Genomic DNA, 13,015 nt, shown 5'->3' with positions numbered 1-13,015 from the left:
CGCAGGCGCAGAAAAAGCCGCGCGCGCGCATTCCGGGCGCCGCGCCGGCTCCGGCCCGCGGCCCGCGGGGCGAGCTCCGTCCGCGTCCGCACTCCGCACCAACACGCGTGCGACACATACAAATCAGACACAAACACTGTTCAGGTTCACTGTATTGTACATATACTACATATATACCGTCCCATCATTTAACTGGGAAATGTCTATCTGCATGAAATTCATTATGTGGGTTTGAACATGACTATTAATATATAAATTATTATGATTATATTATTATTTCCAATTAGGTTTTAATAGTTATTTACAGTACATTTGGTGCTACTTTACCGCACTAGTGTCGAACATTTAAATTGCCATATGTACTGTAAAACGTTGTATGATACATGTGCGAATAGGTAATTCACAACTCGTGTCGATTTAAAACACTCCCTTCGGTCGTGTTTTAATTTATTGCCACTCTGTTCAAATTTCCTATTTTTCGCACTTGTATTGTAATATACTATTACAATACAAGTGCGACATTAAAAGTATTAAAACACGACCGAAGCTGTACACGAATAATGCTTAGTGCAGGAAAATAACATCATATATGTACTGTAAAGTCTATTCATATTATTATGTCCACAGGAAAGAATGACCCCTTTAATAATTTATCGCCTCATTTTTAGGGTTCCGTAGCCAAATGGCAAAAACGGAACCCTTATAGATTCGTCATGTCCGTCTGTCAGTCCGATTATGTCACAGCCACTTTTTTCCGAAACTATAAGAGCTATACTGTTCAAACTTGGCAAGTAGATGTATTCTATGAAACACATTAAGATATTTACACAAAAATTGAAAAAATAATAATTGGGATTTCCCATACTTAGAACTGAAACTTAAAAAATCTTTTTTCATCAAACCCATACGTGTGAGGTATCTATTGATACGTCTTCAAAAATGATATTGAGGTTTCTAATAAAAAAAAATCCTAAACTGAATAGTTTGCGCGAGAGACACTTCCAAAGTGGTAAAATGTGTGTCCCCCCCCCCCTCCGTAACTTCTAAAATAAGAGAATGATAAACCTAAAAAAATATATGTATTACATTACCATGCACACTTCCACCGAAAATTGGTTTGAACGAGATCTAGTAAGTAGTTTTTTTTAATACGTCATAAAATATATTTTTTTTTCATCTAACCCATACGTGTGGGGAATCTATGAATAGGTCTTCAAAAATGATATTTAGGTTTCTAATATCATTTTTTTATAAACTGAATAGTTTGCGCGAGAGACACTTCTAAAGTGGTAAAATGTGTGTCCCCCCCCCCCCTATAACTTCTAAAATAACAGAATGAAAAATCTAACAAAAAATATGTGATACACATTACCATGCAAACTTCCACCGAAAATTGGTTAGAACGAGATCTAGTAAGTAGTTTTTTTTAATACGTCATAAATGGTACGGAACCCTTCATGGGCGAGTCCGACTCGCACTTGGCCGCTTTTATTGCATTATTTTAGCACATTTATGTTGCACCTACGTGTTAACACAGGGTGTGGTGAGACGAACTTGCGAGTATTTCTGATGTCATTTTGTTTCACTATACACCTTTTTTTTCGATAATTTCAAGGTTGTATTAAGTAATTAAGTAACAAAGACATCGATATTCTAATTAACTCCATTTCGGAGATAATAAATAATTTATTTTTATCTTATATACGAGCGTATACACTTAACTTAGGGTCTGTTTAGATATTTGAATAGTGTTTAGTACGAGTGTATTCATTTGCTACTAAACATAAGTACCATCTCGGACGATTGATGTTCAAAATAACATTGATATGTCACAGTTTTCAATTGTTTGGTTGAATTAAATGTAATGCCCGTGTTACATCAACGCTATATGCAACATTAATGACTTATCACAAAAAATATTTTAAATTAACTATGCGATTTAGTTTCCTTAAACGTACTTACCCATACCCCGGAGTTAACAGAATTCAATAAAAACACGGTGTACTTATATGTATTTGTAAGTATCCACAAATACGTAGGTATTAGTCATTGTCTGTGTCTTTCAATCCGTTGTGTAGATAACCACGTTTGGTTCAGGTATTTCGATTCTAAAGTACCGAATGGTTTTGACCTGGTTTTTATACCATAATGATTGGCGTGCATCTCGCGCACGACGGCCACTCCATCACCCCACCGGCGTGAGGGATCGGCAGGGTCACTAATACCTACTGGGTTAGGAGACCGCTCCGACGTTCATCTTTCTATGTCCTACGACGTTCGAATACTCAGCATAAACACAATGGCATTGACGAAATTTTCATGAGATTGGTCTTTTATATCTCGATACGTCACTAAAAATGTAGCTGTCGTTGAAACATGTCGGATGGAACACAGCCAAAAATGTATAATTATACCTACTTAATTAAATTGCACGTACCATCGTCGACATAGTTCACGGGCTATTCGTCACCATTCGAAATGTCAGTTTTTAAGTGTTGCTGTCTGACTGTCAGGCTGTCACTAGTTGAAAGGAAAGCTGTAATAAAATAATGAAAAAATAATTTGTAATCGTGTCGTTTCTTTAAATGTAAAATATTATAGCAGAGTTGTTTAATTCAAACTATTCGAAGTGGGATTCCACTTCTTTGTCAAGCTATTTTTGTCGGAATCCAGCGCCGATGTTAACGAACCGTGTATAACAATACAATCAAGGTCAAATAAGACAAATGAATACTTTAACTCAATAGTTTATTTCAATATACTCGTAAATATATAAAATAAATTCCAGTCCAATCATGTAATAAAAACACAAATCATCATTTTTTTTATACTACGTCGGTGGCAAACAAGCATACGGCCTGCCTGATGGTAAGCAGTCTCCGTAGCCTATGTACACCTGCAACTCCAGAGGAGTTACATGGGCGTTGCCGACCCTAACCCCACCCCCCTCGTTGAGCTCTGGCAACCTTACTCACCGGCAGGAACACAACACTATTAAAAAACAATGTTGAATTAATAAATTTTGCAAAGCTTATTAGACAAAATATTTGACCTGTCCAAAATCACAAACTATTAATTTATTTTATAGGTACTTAGGTATATTATTTGCTAAAATATCGCATGACAAGCAACGTTTATTACAATTAATGGTTTCATTAAGTATTTCACTTACTTAAAGTCTACAATAAGAATCTACCTAAACATTTAGGCAGATTCTTATTGTGAAATCACTGTAGACGAATATTTACCTAGGCAACACTAACAGTTAGGAAGGTTAAATTAGTTTAGAACTTCTGACCCCCAACCAATAAAAAACTGCTACTTTGTAAAATTACGTCATGTTAGTACCGCGACCCCATCGAAAAAGAATTTGTACCAGCAAGTAGGTCAGGTCAGAATTACGACCCTGACGAAAAAGATCTGCTAGCAGTGAAGTAGGTTAGGATAGAACTGCAATCCCAACAGTGGCGGATTAACCGAACAGCAGAAAAAGCATATGCTAAGGGCCCCGCGCCTAAGGGGGGCCCCGCGCTCCGACCCTGACCATTCGATATCGGCACGCGGTACCAGCCAAGTTCAAGTAGAACTAGCACTCCGCGGATCCTGTACTACCACATTTTATTTACAATCTATTTTTTTCGTAAGTCAGTAACAATATTGATCAATTATTATTATTTGTTATTATCCTGTCTATTTTTCTTTACGACAATACCAAATTCAAAGATTTTTTAGGCATACGCAAAGACCAAGAGCAGATTTTAGCATAAAACCGAAGGTGCAGAGTGTCTTAAAACTTTTGTGCATGGCTAAGCTGCAGGAAACGGCAGAGATCGAAAACGAACAAAAGAAGATACTGTGTTTAAAAACATATTAGTGAAAAGCAAGGAAGGATGATTTATTTATTAATTATTATTTCAAATAACAAATTGCACCTTACAGCTAATGCCTAATGATGATCAGCTTTGAGCCCGTAGGAGGCCAAAGGCGCTCCTCTACGGCTGGCCGTGGGCCCAAAATATGCCGTTGCTGCAAAGCCGTGATACATATGATCTAATTGTCAAAATGTTATGAAAAGAAAACAGCGAGGGCCCTATGCAGGGGTTTGCATTCGCATAGGCCGGATGTAAAGCCCTACATAGGGCCCGATACCCAAAGCATCCCAGCAAGTCGCATTTTCTAGCAAGAACTAAGGCCGAGCAGCAGGCGAGCCGAGATAACATTGGTTCAATTCCAAACTCTGTTCTCCTACAATTCAGCCTTTGCATGGTGGCGCGCCACGATAGATCGCTCCGGGCCTCCACCCTTATACGGAGCTCGGCCTACGGCCTCGTTCACATTCTGGCATTGTTTTCATTCTAGGCTCTGCTTTCCTGCAGCTCCGCACGGGAACGCTAGGAAATCGGGTGGTCCGGATATTCAGCTCGTGGGGCTCAGCCTTCGGCCTTGTTTTTTGGCTCACTTAGCTATTAGTTCCCACTTCTTAGGTCCGACTCACTTTTCACCTATTTTTAAAAGCTTTTATTAAACTTAATAATATTGATGTTGTTAAACAGTATCCCTACATGCTTTTGTTTAACTTGCAATACTCGTAAGTTGTTTTCAAAACCTGCAAACCATCTGCAAACTATTTTTTTGACCATTTGTCAAAATTTGGCAAAATCGATCTGATGATGAAAACCGAAGGTACGGAGGAAACCCATATAAAAGAAAGGAACTGTGATAAAATAACACAACTTCATTAAGATTAGGCTCTTTTAAAATGGCTGAATAAAAAAAAATCGGAATTCCTTCAAATTAATAAATAGGAAAATACTCCGGATTTTCAATGACGTCATATACCTATAGTTTTTGGCAATGTAGTAGTTAATGTCTACTAATTAATGTGTATAGACAAAACTACTATACTAATTAAAGGTTGCACACCACACTTGTAGGTACTATAGGCGATTGGGAGGAGTGGGGCGCGTCAATTTTTTTTTCTTTCGGAGCGATTATTTCAGAAAATAATAACTTAATTTAAAAAAAAGGTTTTTGAGACCGTTATTCGTTTCGAAAGACCTTATTCAACCATACGCCACACTACAGGGTCAACGCAAAAAAAATCAAAGAAAAAACATTTTGTATGGGAGGTATCCAATTTTTTTTTATAGTTTTTATTTTACCCGTTCTGTCGCAAAGCATGATTTATGTATCCATGCCAAATTACAGCTATCTAGCACTAAAGATGACGGAGCAAACCCTCGGACAGAGGGACAGACGGACAAAATGAATCTACTTACATATATAAGAGTTTCTAGGTGACTACGAAACCCTAAAAAATACACTGCATAACATGGTAAAAACTAATAGAGAACGAGTGGACTAAAATTAAGACATCGTAAAAATGTTGTGATGGTACTGAATAGCACTTATTCTTTTTTTTTCAAACCAGGGGGCCCCGCGAGCTATTGTGCTAAGGGCCCCGCGCCTTCTTAATCCGCCCCTGAATCCCAACAAAACATGTTCCGCTACCAGTTATGTTAGAATCTGCTCGTAAAGAAAGTTACGATAGAAGATATTAAGCATCAAGGATTGCAAAAGCTGAAGATTATATTCAGCTTAGACCGAATGCCTGGATGGTCATGCCGTGGTGCGCGCTATGAGTGCTATGACCATTATGATGGTGACCTTCCATGAGCTGTAGTACACATGGTGTGTTGTTGTTGCAGGCTCGGGCCGGCGGCGGCGCGGGGCGCGCGGCGCGGCATGGGGCGGGCATGGCGGTGACGTGTCCAGACCTCATGTACGGCGCCTACTACCCCTACCTGTACGGCCGCGGCGCCCGCTCCTTCCACCACGCGCCGCACTTCCAGTATGACCGGGTCAGTAGCTCATCATGTACTACCTACCACCTCTACCCGTACGGCCGCCCGCTCCTTCCACCACGCGCCGCACTTTTAGTATGACCGGGTCAGTAGCTCATCATGTACGACCTACCACCTCTACCCGTACGGCCGCCCGCTCCTTCCACCACTCGCCGCACTTCCAGTATGACCGGGTCAGTAGCTCATCATGTACTACCTACCACCTCTACCCGTACGGCCGCCCGCTCCTTCCACCACGCGCCGCACTTTCAGTATGACCGGGTCAGTAGCTCATCATGTACGACCTACCACCTCTACCCGTACGGCCGCCCGCTCCTTCCACCACGCGCCGCACTTCCAGTATGACCGGGTCAGTAGCTCATCATGTACTACCTACCACCTCTACCCGTACGGCCGCCCGCTCCTTCCACCACGCACCGCACTTCCAGTATGACCGGGTCAGTAGCTCATCATGTACTACCTACCACCTCTACCCGTACGGCCGCCCGCTCCTTCCACCACGCGCCGCACTTCCAGTACGACCGGGTCAGTAGCTCATCATGTACTACCTACCACCTCTACCCGTACGGCCGCCCGCTCCTTCCACCACGCGCTGCACTTCCAGTATGACCGGGTCAGTAGCTCATCATGTACGACCTACCACCTCTACCCGTACGGCCGCCCGCTCCTTCCACCACGCGCCGCACTTCCAGTATGACCGGGTCAGTAGCTCATCATGTACTACCTACCACCTCTACCCGTACGGCCGCCCGCTCCTGCCACCACGCACCGCACTTCCACTACTGACAGAGCTCATCATGTACTACCTACCACCTCTACCCGTAAGGCCGCCTAATACATACCTAATTGGACATTGACCTAGTACAACAAGATATGGTCTAATCTAACAATGGTCAATGAGTGCTGCTGTTAGTCACCAAACTGCGTTTTCAATGTTACTGCCTACCTTAAATTACATTTCCCTTTACGAGTAGTAGGAAGATACAATAATTTCGCCTTAACTAGCATTATATCATAATTCTGCTAATTACATCATTTGGTTAAAGAGTGTATTCAACATTTAGGATTTAGAATAAGTTTTTGTAATAAAAAATGAATACTAGGTGAAGTTATTTAGAAAGTAGATTTATTATATTTTACTTCTATACGCTCCAAAACCCAAACAGCTGACGTGGCTGAAACAGCCGCCTAGCTGAAGAGAGACTGGGCGGGACACGGTTGCCGTATGTCAGGTGACTTATGGGATAAATCAACCACCAATAGGGTTGTTTCCAATTTTTTGAAACGCTTGTATTACGTTCTATATTAACTAAAAGTTGCCCTAAAATTCAACTATTATACTAAAAACGACTTTAAATACGTTAAATTAACAAAATATATTTTGACAGATGCTTTCGCGCCCAAAACGCTCTTTGAAAATTGTGTGACGTCACAGTTTACGGTTTGACACATAAGTACATACGCAAGTAGAAGATACGAACTGTCAACTGACATTTGTAATTTGTTGTTTATCGCCTAACTGTCAACAGTGTCAACCCGAGAGTTGTGACATCATCAGAATATTCAGTGACGTTTCGAGTTTGGTCACGTGACGTGTGCCAAAAGATATTTTAAATTTAATATTTACAAAAATATGGTCATTACAGGTCCCCTAAAAGTAGTTTAACATGTTCTTATAATCCAAAATAATTTATTGGGATACAATTCTGCCCTAAGATTTGTAGATGGAAACAACCCTATTGGGCCCCACAAAATGGAAATTTTTTTTTCGCTTCAACCCTAGAGTGGAAAATCGTTGGAAAGGTCTTTCAAAACTAATAGGGGTTTTCAAGAAACATTTTTTGATAAAGTGAATATATTTGGAGATAATCGCACCGAAAGAAAAAAAAAATTGTGTCCCCCCCCTCTAACTTTTGAACCATAGGTCCAAAAAATATGAAAAAAATCGTGGAAGTAGAGCTTAAGAAAGACATTAAATGAAAACTATAGCGGACGTGATCAGTTTAGCTGTTTTTGAGTTATCGCAAAAAGTTTTCCCTTCATAGTAAAAAGACTTACTTTAATTAGGTACTGATTATGCAAATTTGCCTATTTGTTTAACTTGGGTGTAAGGTACCGTTTAGATCCCTTGGTTAACAATTTACTATACTTTAAGCTCCAGTTTAGCTTATTGTGACGGAAGAGTAACTACGGAACCCTACAATGAGCGTGGCCCGACATGCTCTTGGCCGGTTATTCTAAATTATCTTACATTCACCGATCGCGCGAAACCGCCTATCTTATCTATACAAACGTCTATCTTATAGGAAATACTTTTACACAATTTGAGGTTTCATTTTGATTCTTTAATAACAATAAGAATTAGGAGCTTTTAAAAATTGTTTTGAATTTTTTTTTCATTGATTGGATTCGTATATTATTTATAACAATAATAAATAAATATTATTGACGACCGGTCTGGTCTAGTGGGTAGTGACCCTGCCTATGAAGCCGTTGGCCCCGGGTTCGAATCCCGGTAAGGGCATTTATTGATGAATACAGATTTGTTCCTATAAGATAACGTAAGATACCAACATATAGGTATATAGCCCACAGCTTCGTGTGTGGACTCTGTCAAATGGTACGTAAAATATATCGTAAGATGCCTTGTGATAAGATATCTTTTGGTATATTAGCGCTCCGTCTGTTAACAGGCTTTTGTTTGGAGAAGCGGTCGTCCACTTTCCTCTTAAGGGGCTGTCAACACCCAATGTCCTTGAAATTGATGTTACTTAAACAGTTTTTTAAGAAAGACTATTTGTTTTAGTCAAGTAAGAAAAATATATGTTCATATTAATTATATTTTTAAGACCGTGGTTGTACCCGATACATGATTGAACGAAATCGGCTCGATAGAAAATAATTGCAAAGATTGGTCTTAAAATCACAATTAAACGGTTCTATGTCTTTATTGTTTTGACTTATGGGTCTGCAATTAAAATCAAAATTTCAAAACATTTATATCTAAACCGCTAACGAGTAAAATATTACATTAATAATCCACTTTTTTTTATTTAAATAATTTTCTTATTATTCCGTTGCCCAGGCTCAGTAACATGCGACAGTGCTATCTCATTTACTCCAATACAAATAGACAGTGTGCGCGCTTTACGTATTGACAGCCTCTTACAGAAGAGTGTTTTCCTGCGTGAATATAGCACAAGTAGGTATGTGGTTGGCTTGTGGTCCCCTCCGCCCAGCGCTCGGTGTGTCGTCGGGCGAGTTTTTTGGGCGCGGAATGCGGCGACGGCGGTGACGCATGCGCGGTGCGCTATCCGCGCCCGCGCCGCACCGGCGCTCATTCACTGCACTATGCGTGTGCGTCTGCGCAAAATTTCAACATTTATAACTACTTGGGTTAATAGACGTGTGAATGCTGAAGTGTCGTCAAATCACGCATCAAAAGTAAATACCATTCTCTCATACTTTAATTTAACAAACAGATATGTGTCTCCCTATAAGTCTAATATAAAATAATTTAAGGAATTATTTGTAACAAATCGATACGATATAGGTGGGGTTGCCACCCATACTAAATATATTAAATAGTATCCTACTATATTTTAGTTAATAAATATTTTATATATTATACAAAAACGATATAGTACTAAAAAAACTATATTTTCATCACTAAAGAAAGGGGTATACAAATATCCCCGGATATCGCATCGTAGAGTCAGACCAAGCTAAGTTGCCATCGATTTTGATAGCCCAGACAGCGCAAGTGTTATTTTAAACGTCAAATATCTATGAAATTATGACGTTTACTTAACACTTGCACAGGCTGAGCTATCAAAATCGCTGCCAACTTAGTTTGGTCTGACTCTATGCGACTTTGATTTTTAAACGCCGCAATTCGGCTCAAATCGGTGTCCTATTTTTTTCCATTTTCCCAGTAAATACTATATTTTTTCAATATTTGACAAATTAAAACAAAAAATGTTACTTTGCTAATCCGCGAAAAAAATAACGTGCTCTGCAATCAGTGCTAACACGTTATGTTTAGTAGTTTTACATGCAATGAATGTTCTCCCCCTCCCACGGCAAAATAAATACTGAAATAAATATAACAATAGCCCACCACCAAAAGTACAAAACTCGACCCGTGTTTCGCCTCTCTACGAGGCATCCTCAGGAGACGCTGGAGATGTTGACGGTCTGACGCCCGACAACTGAATCAGATTTCCGCAAAGTCCGTGCCTGATATTTACACAAACATAGTATTTTTCGGTAGAAAAAAGGTGGCAACCCTAGATATAGGTATCTAGACTTGGTAAAGTATTCGAGGATGGCTGATCCTTTAGGCGCGTTGTTTCATCGACTAGTGTACGAGTAGATGCTGACTGTAGTAGGTATGCTGGAAAAACTTCATGCACAAAGAAACGCGCAAAAAGTTGAACCCTTTATAATTAATTTATACCCAAGGTGTTTCATCTTGGACTGCACAAAGTTAGGTACCATGTTAACGACGTTGTAAGATGTGTAGCGATAGTTGCTAGTGATCGCCGTGGATAACTAGCTGGATGCGTGTTGCGAGTGTTGCGACGCGCGCGGAATTCGCCCGCGCAGCGTGGTCGGCGCGGGCGACAAACCTTGCCACAAAGTAGTACCTAATTACCTATTTCATTTGGGTTACTTATACGATAACCGCCTGCCTGACACTATAAGAAATGCAACTTCCATCGCGGCGTTTAAAGTCAGACTAAAAAATTGGTTGTCGCAAGAATTATTTTATAATTATCAAGATTTCTTCGATTTACCTATAAATATTTAAACCAAAAACATACTGAGATTTGCATTTATTACAATTAAAATTTACTAAACTAATGTAATTAATTTATATACTATTGTATAAATATTATTAATATTGTGATATTTAAAATGTGGTGACCTGTAACTCCGTTATTAATAATAAATTTCATTTCATTTCATTTCATTTCATTTCATAACTGCTTGGCACCAAACGGTCAGAGACCCGCTTTTGCTAGCGATCTATTGGTAACAAGGAGACTTCATTTGATAAATAATTGCACTAATCTATACAGGCTGGAATTTTTAAATGGGGCACTGAGGGCAGCTACCTGATCCATTGCTGCTATGCGGAAATGGTCTTAGGAGACCTTCCGTAATTTTTGAATTAATCTTTTGATTTTGAAAAAAACATAGTCTTCTGTCTCTGGTCTTTTAGGTACCGTAAGATGGGGCGAGTAGGGACAAATCACAAAACTGACGTTCAAACCTCGATAAAATTTTATTTTTACATGTGGCAAACTGATTTTTATAGATAATAAAAGTTCCGGTCGTTTGAATATTAGTTTTTTTATGATTTTGTATAGTTCCATTTTATAACTTTAGAGATAAATACGAAAGTAGTAGGAAATTTCAGCTCACCTCGTAGTAGGGGTGAAGAGGGATTTCCTACTAAGGTGAGTTTCGAGAATTGTTGGATCGACACTTTGGGATTAATAGCTTGATTTGTTATTAGAATATAAAATTTACGTAGCACGCAGTAGCCTGTAAAAACTAACTCACCCCTCTGTCATCCCTCCTCACCCCATTCATAACCTGGCGTGGCTGGCGTGGGGGTGCCACACGTGGAGCGGGTAACGGAAGGCTTTCGTGTGAGAATCACAGCGAAGGATGTGGCAGCAATCTTGAGGGGCATGCGACGCGGTAAGTCACCGGGACATGATTCTCTTAGTATAGAGCACTTACAGAACGCCGGAGCACATCTGCCAAGAGTGTTAGCCATGCTCTTCACTTTATGCGTGAGCCATACATACCTACCTGACGACATGATGAAGACCGTGGTGGTGCCCATAGTCAAGAATAGAACGGGAGATGTCGCTACCATAAATAATTATAGACCCATTTCGTTGGCCACGATTGTGGCAAAGGTGCTGGACAGTGTGTTGGACAGGGAACTGGAAAAACATTTGACTCTGCATGATGCACAATTTGGATTTAGAGCCGGCCTTTCTACAGAGACAGCAGTTCTCTGTCTGAAACACACTGTGCGGTACTACACGGACAGGGAAACACCTGTGTATGCATGTTTCCTCGATCTGTCAAAGGCCTTCGACTTGGTATGCTACGACAAACTTTGGCAGAAACTGTATGAGGATGCGCACCTACCCAGTGAGTTGGTTGAATTATTTAAGTACTGGTACAACCATCAGAGAAATGTTGTCAGGTGGGCTAATTCGCTGTCAGTCTCATACAGGCTGGAATGTGGTGTAAGACAGGGTGGCTTGTCGTCGCCCAGGCTCTTTAGCTTGTACGTTGACAGGTTGATTAGGGAGCTCAGTAGCACCATGGTAGGATGCTCTGTGGATGGCACTTTTGTGAATAACATTAGTTATGCAGACGACATGGTGCTGCTAGCCCCATCCGTCAACGCTCTCAACAAGATGCTCAGTATTTGTGAACAGTATGCCAAGGCACACGGGCTTAAGTACAACACGTCTAAGAGCGTGATGTTGGTTTTTAAAGCGGGTACCAAACATTATCCACGCGTGCCGCCGGCTAAACTGGACAACACACCTCTTAGTATCGTTAAAGAGTTTAAATACCTTGGACACTGGGTCACGGACAGTCTGAGTGACGACAAAGATGTGGAGAGGGAGCGTAGGGCGCTCGCAGTAAGGAGCAATATGTTGATTCGTAGGTTCGCAAGGTGTACTAAAGAAGCTAAGGTTACCCTTTTTAAGGCGTATTGTCAATCGTTTTACACTTGCAGCCTATGGATTAACTACACACTACGGGCTCTCAGCGCCCTACGCGTCCAATATAATAATAGCTTTAGGATGCTGTTGGGGCTGCCGCGCCATTGCAGTGCATCGGGAATGTTTTGCGAGAGACGTACGGACGGCTTCCATGCCATAATCCGCAAGCGCGTTGCGTCCTTGGTGAGGCGCCTGCGCGGCAGCCCGAATAGCCTCCTTCAGACGGTGGCAGAGCGCCTAGACGGCCCTTTCCAGCTTCATTGGGATAAGCTGCACAGGGCGTCTAACTGATTTATTAGTTTTTATCAATTGTATGTTATTCGTTTTAGTTTTTAATTTTATGTGTGCAAGTAATTAAGTAAGTATTGTAATTTTAATGTATATTTG

The 13,015-nt window shown here is 40.6% G+C and overlaps 1 protein-coding gene across 4 annotated transcripts in view; it reads left to right on the top strand.

Annotated features, from left to right (window-relative positions):
* LOC133520215 (protein vestigial) overlaps positions 1-13,015 on the top strand; it is a 45,194-nt gene that overhangs the window by 7,478 nt on the left and 24,701 nt on the right. For 2 of the 4 annotated variants that reach the window (XM_061854588.1, XM_061854591.1), the window contains exon 2: positions 5,709-5,861. In XM_061854588.1, coding sequence (XP_061710572.1) covers positions 5,757-5,861 — 105 coding nt within the window. In that variant the 5' untranslated portion in view covers positions 5,709-5,756. Of the gene's footprint in view, positions 1-5,708; positions 5,862-5,904; positions 6,566-13,015 lie in introns of those variants that run through there. The other 2 variants (XM_061854587.1, XM_061854589.1) reach the window with 2 other exon arrangements.

The sequence above is a fragment of the Cydia pomonella genome, chromosome 7, assembly GCF_033807575.1.
Source record: "Cydia pomonella isolate Wapato2018A chromosome 7, ilCydPomo1, whole genome shotgun sequence".
NCBI classification, from domain to species: Eukaryota; Metazoa; Arthropoda; class Insecta; order Lepidoptera; family Tortricidae; genus Cydia; species Cydia pomonella.
The sequence above is the reverse complement of the archived record's forward strand: the minus strand, read 5'-3'. Positions and strand labels throughout refer to the sequence as shown.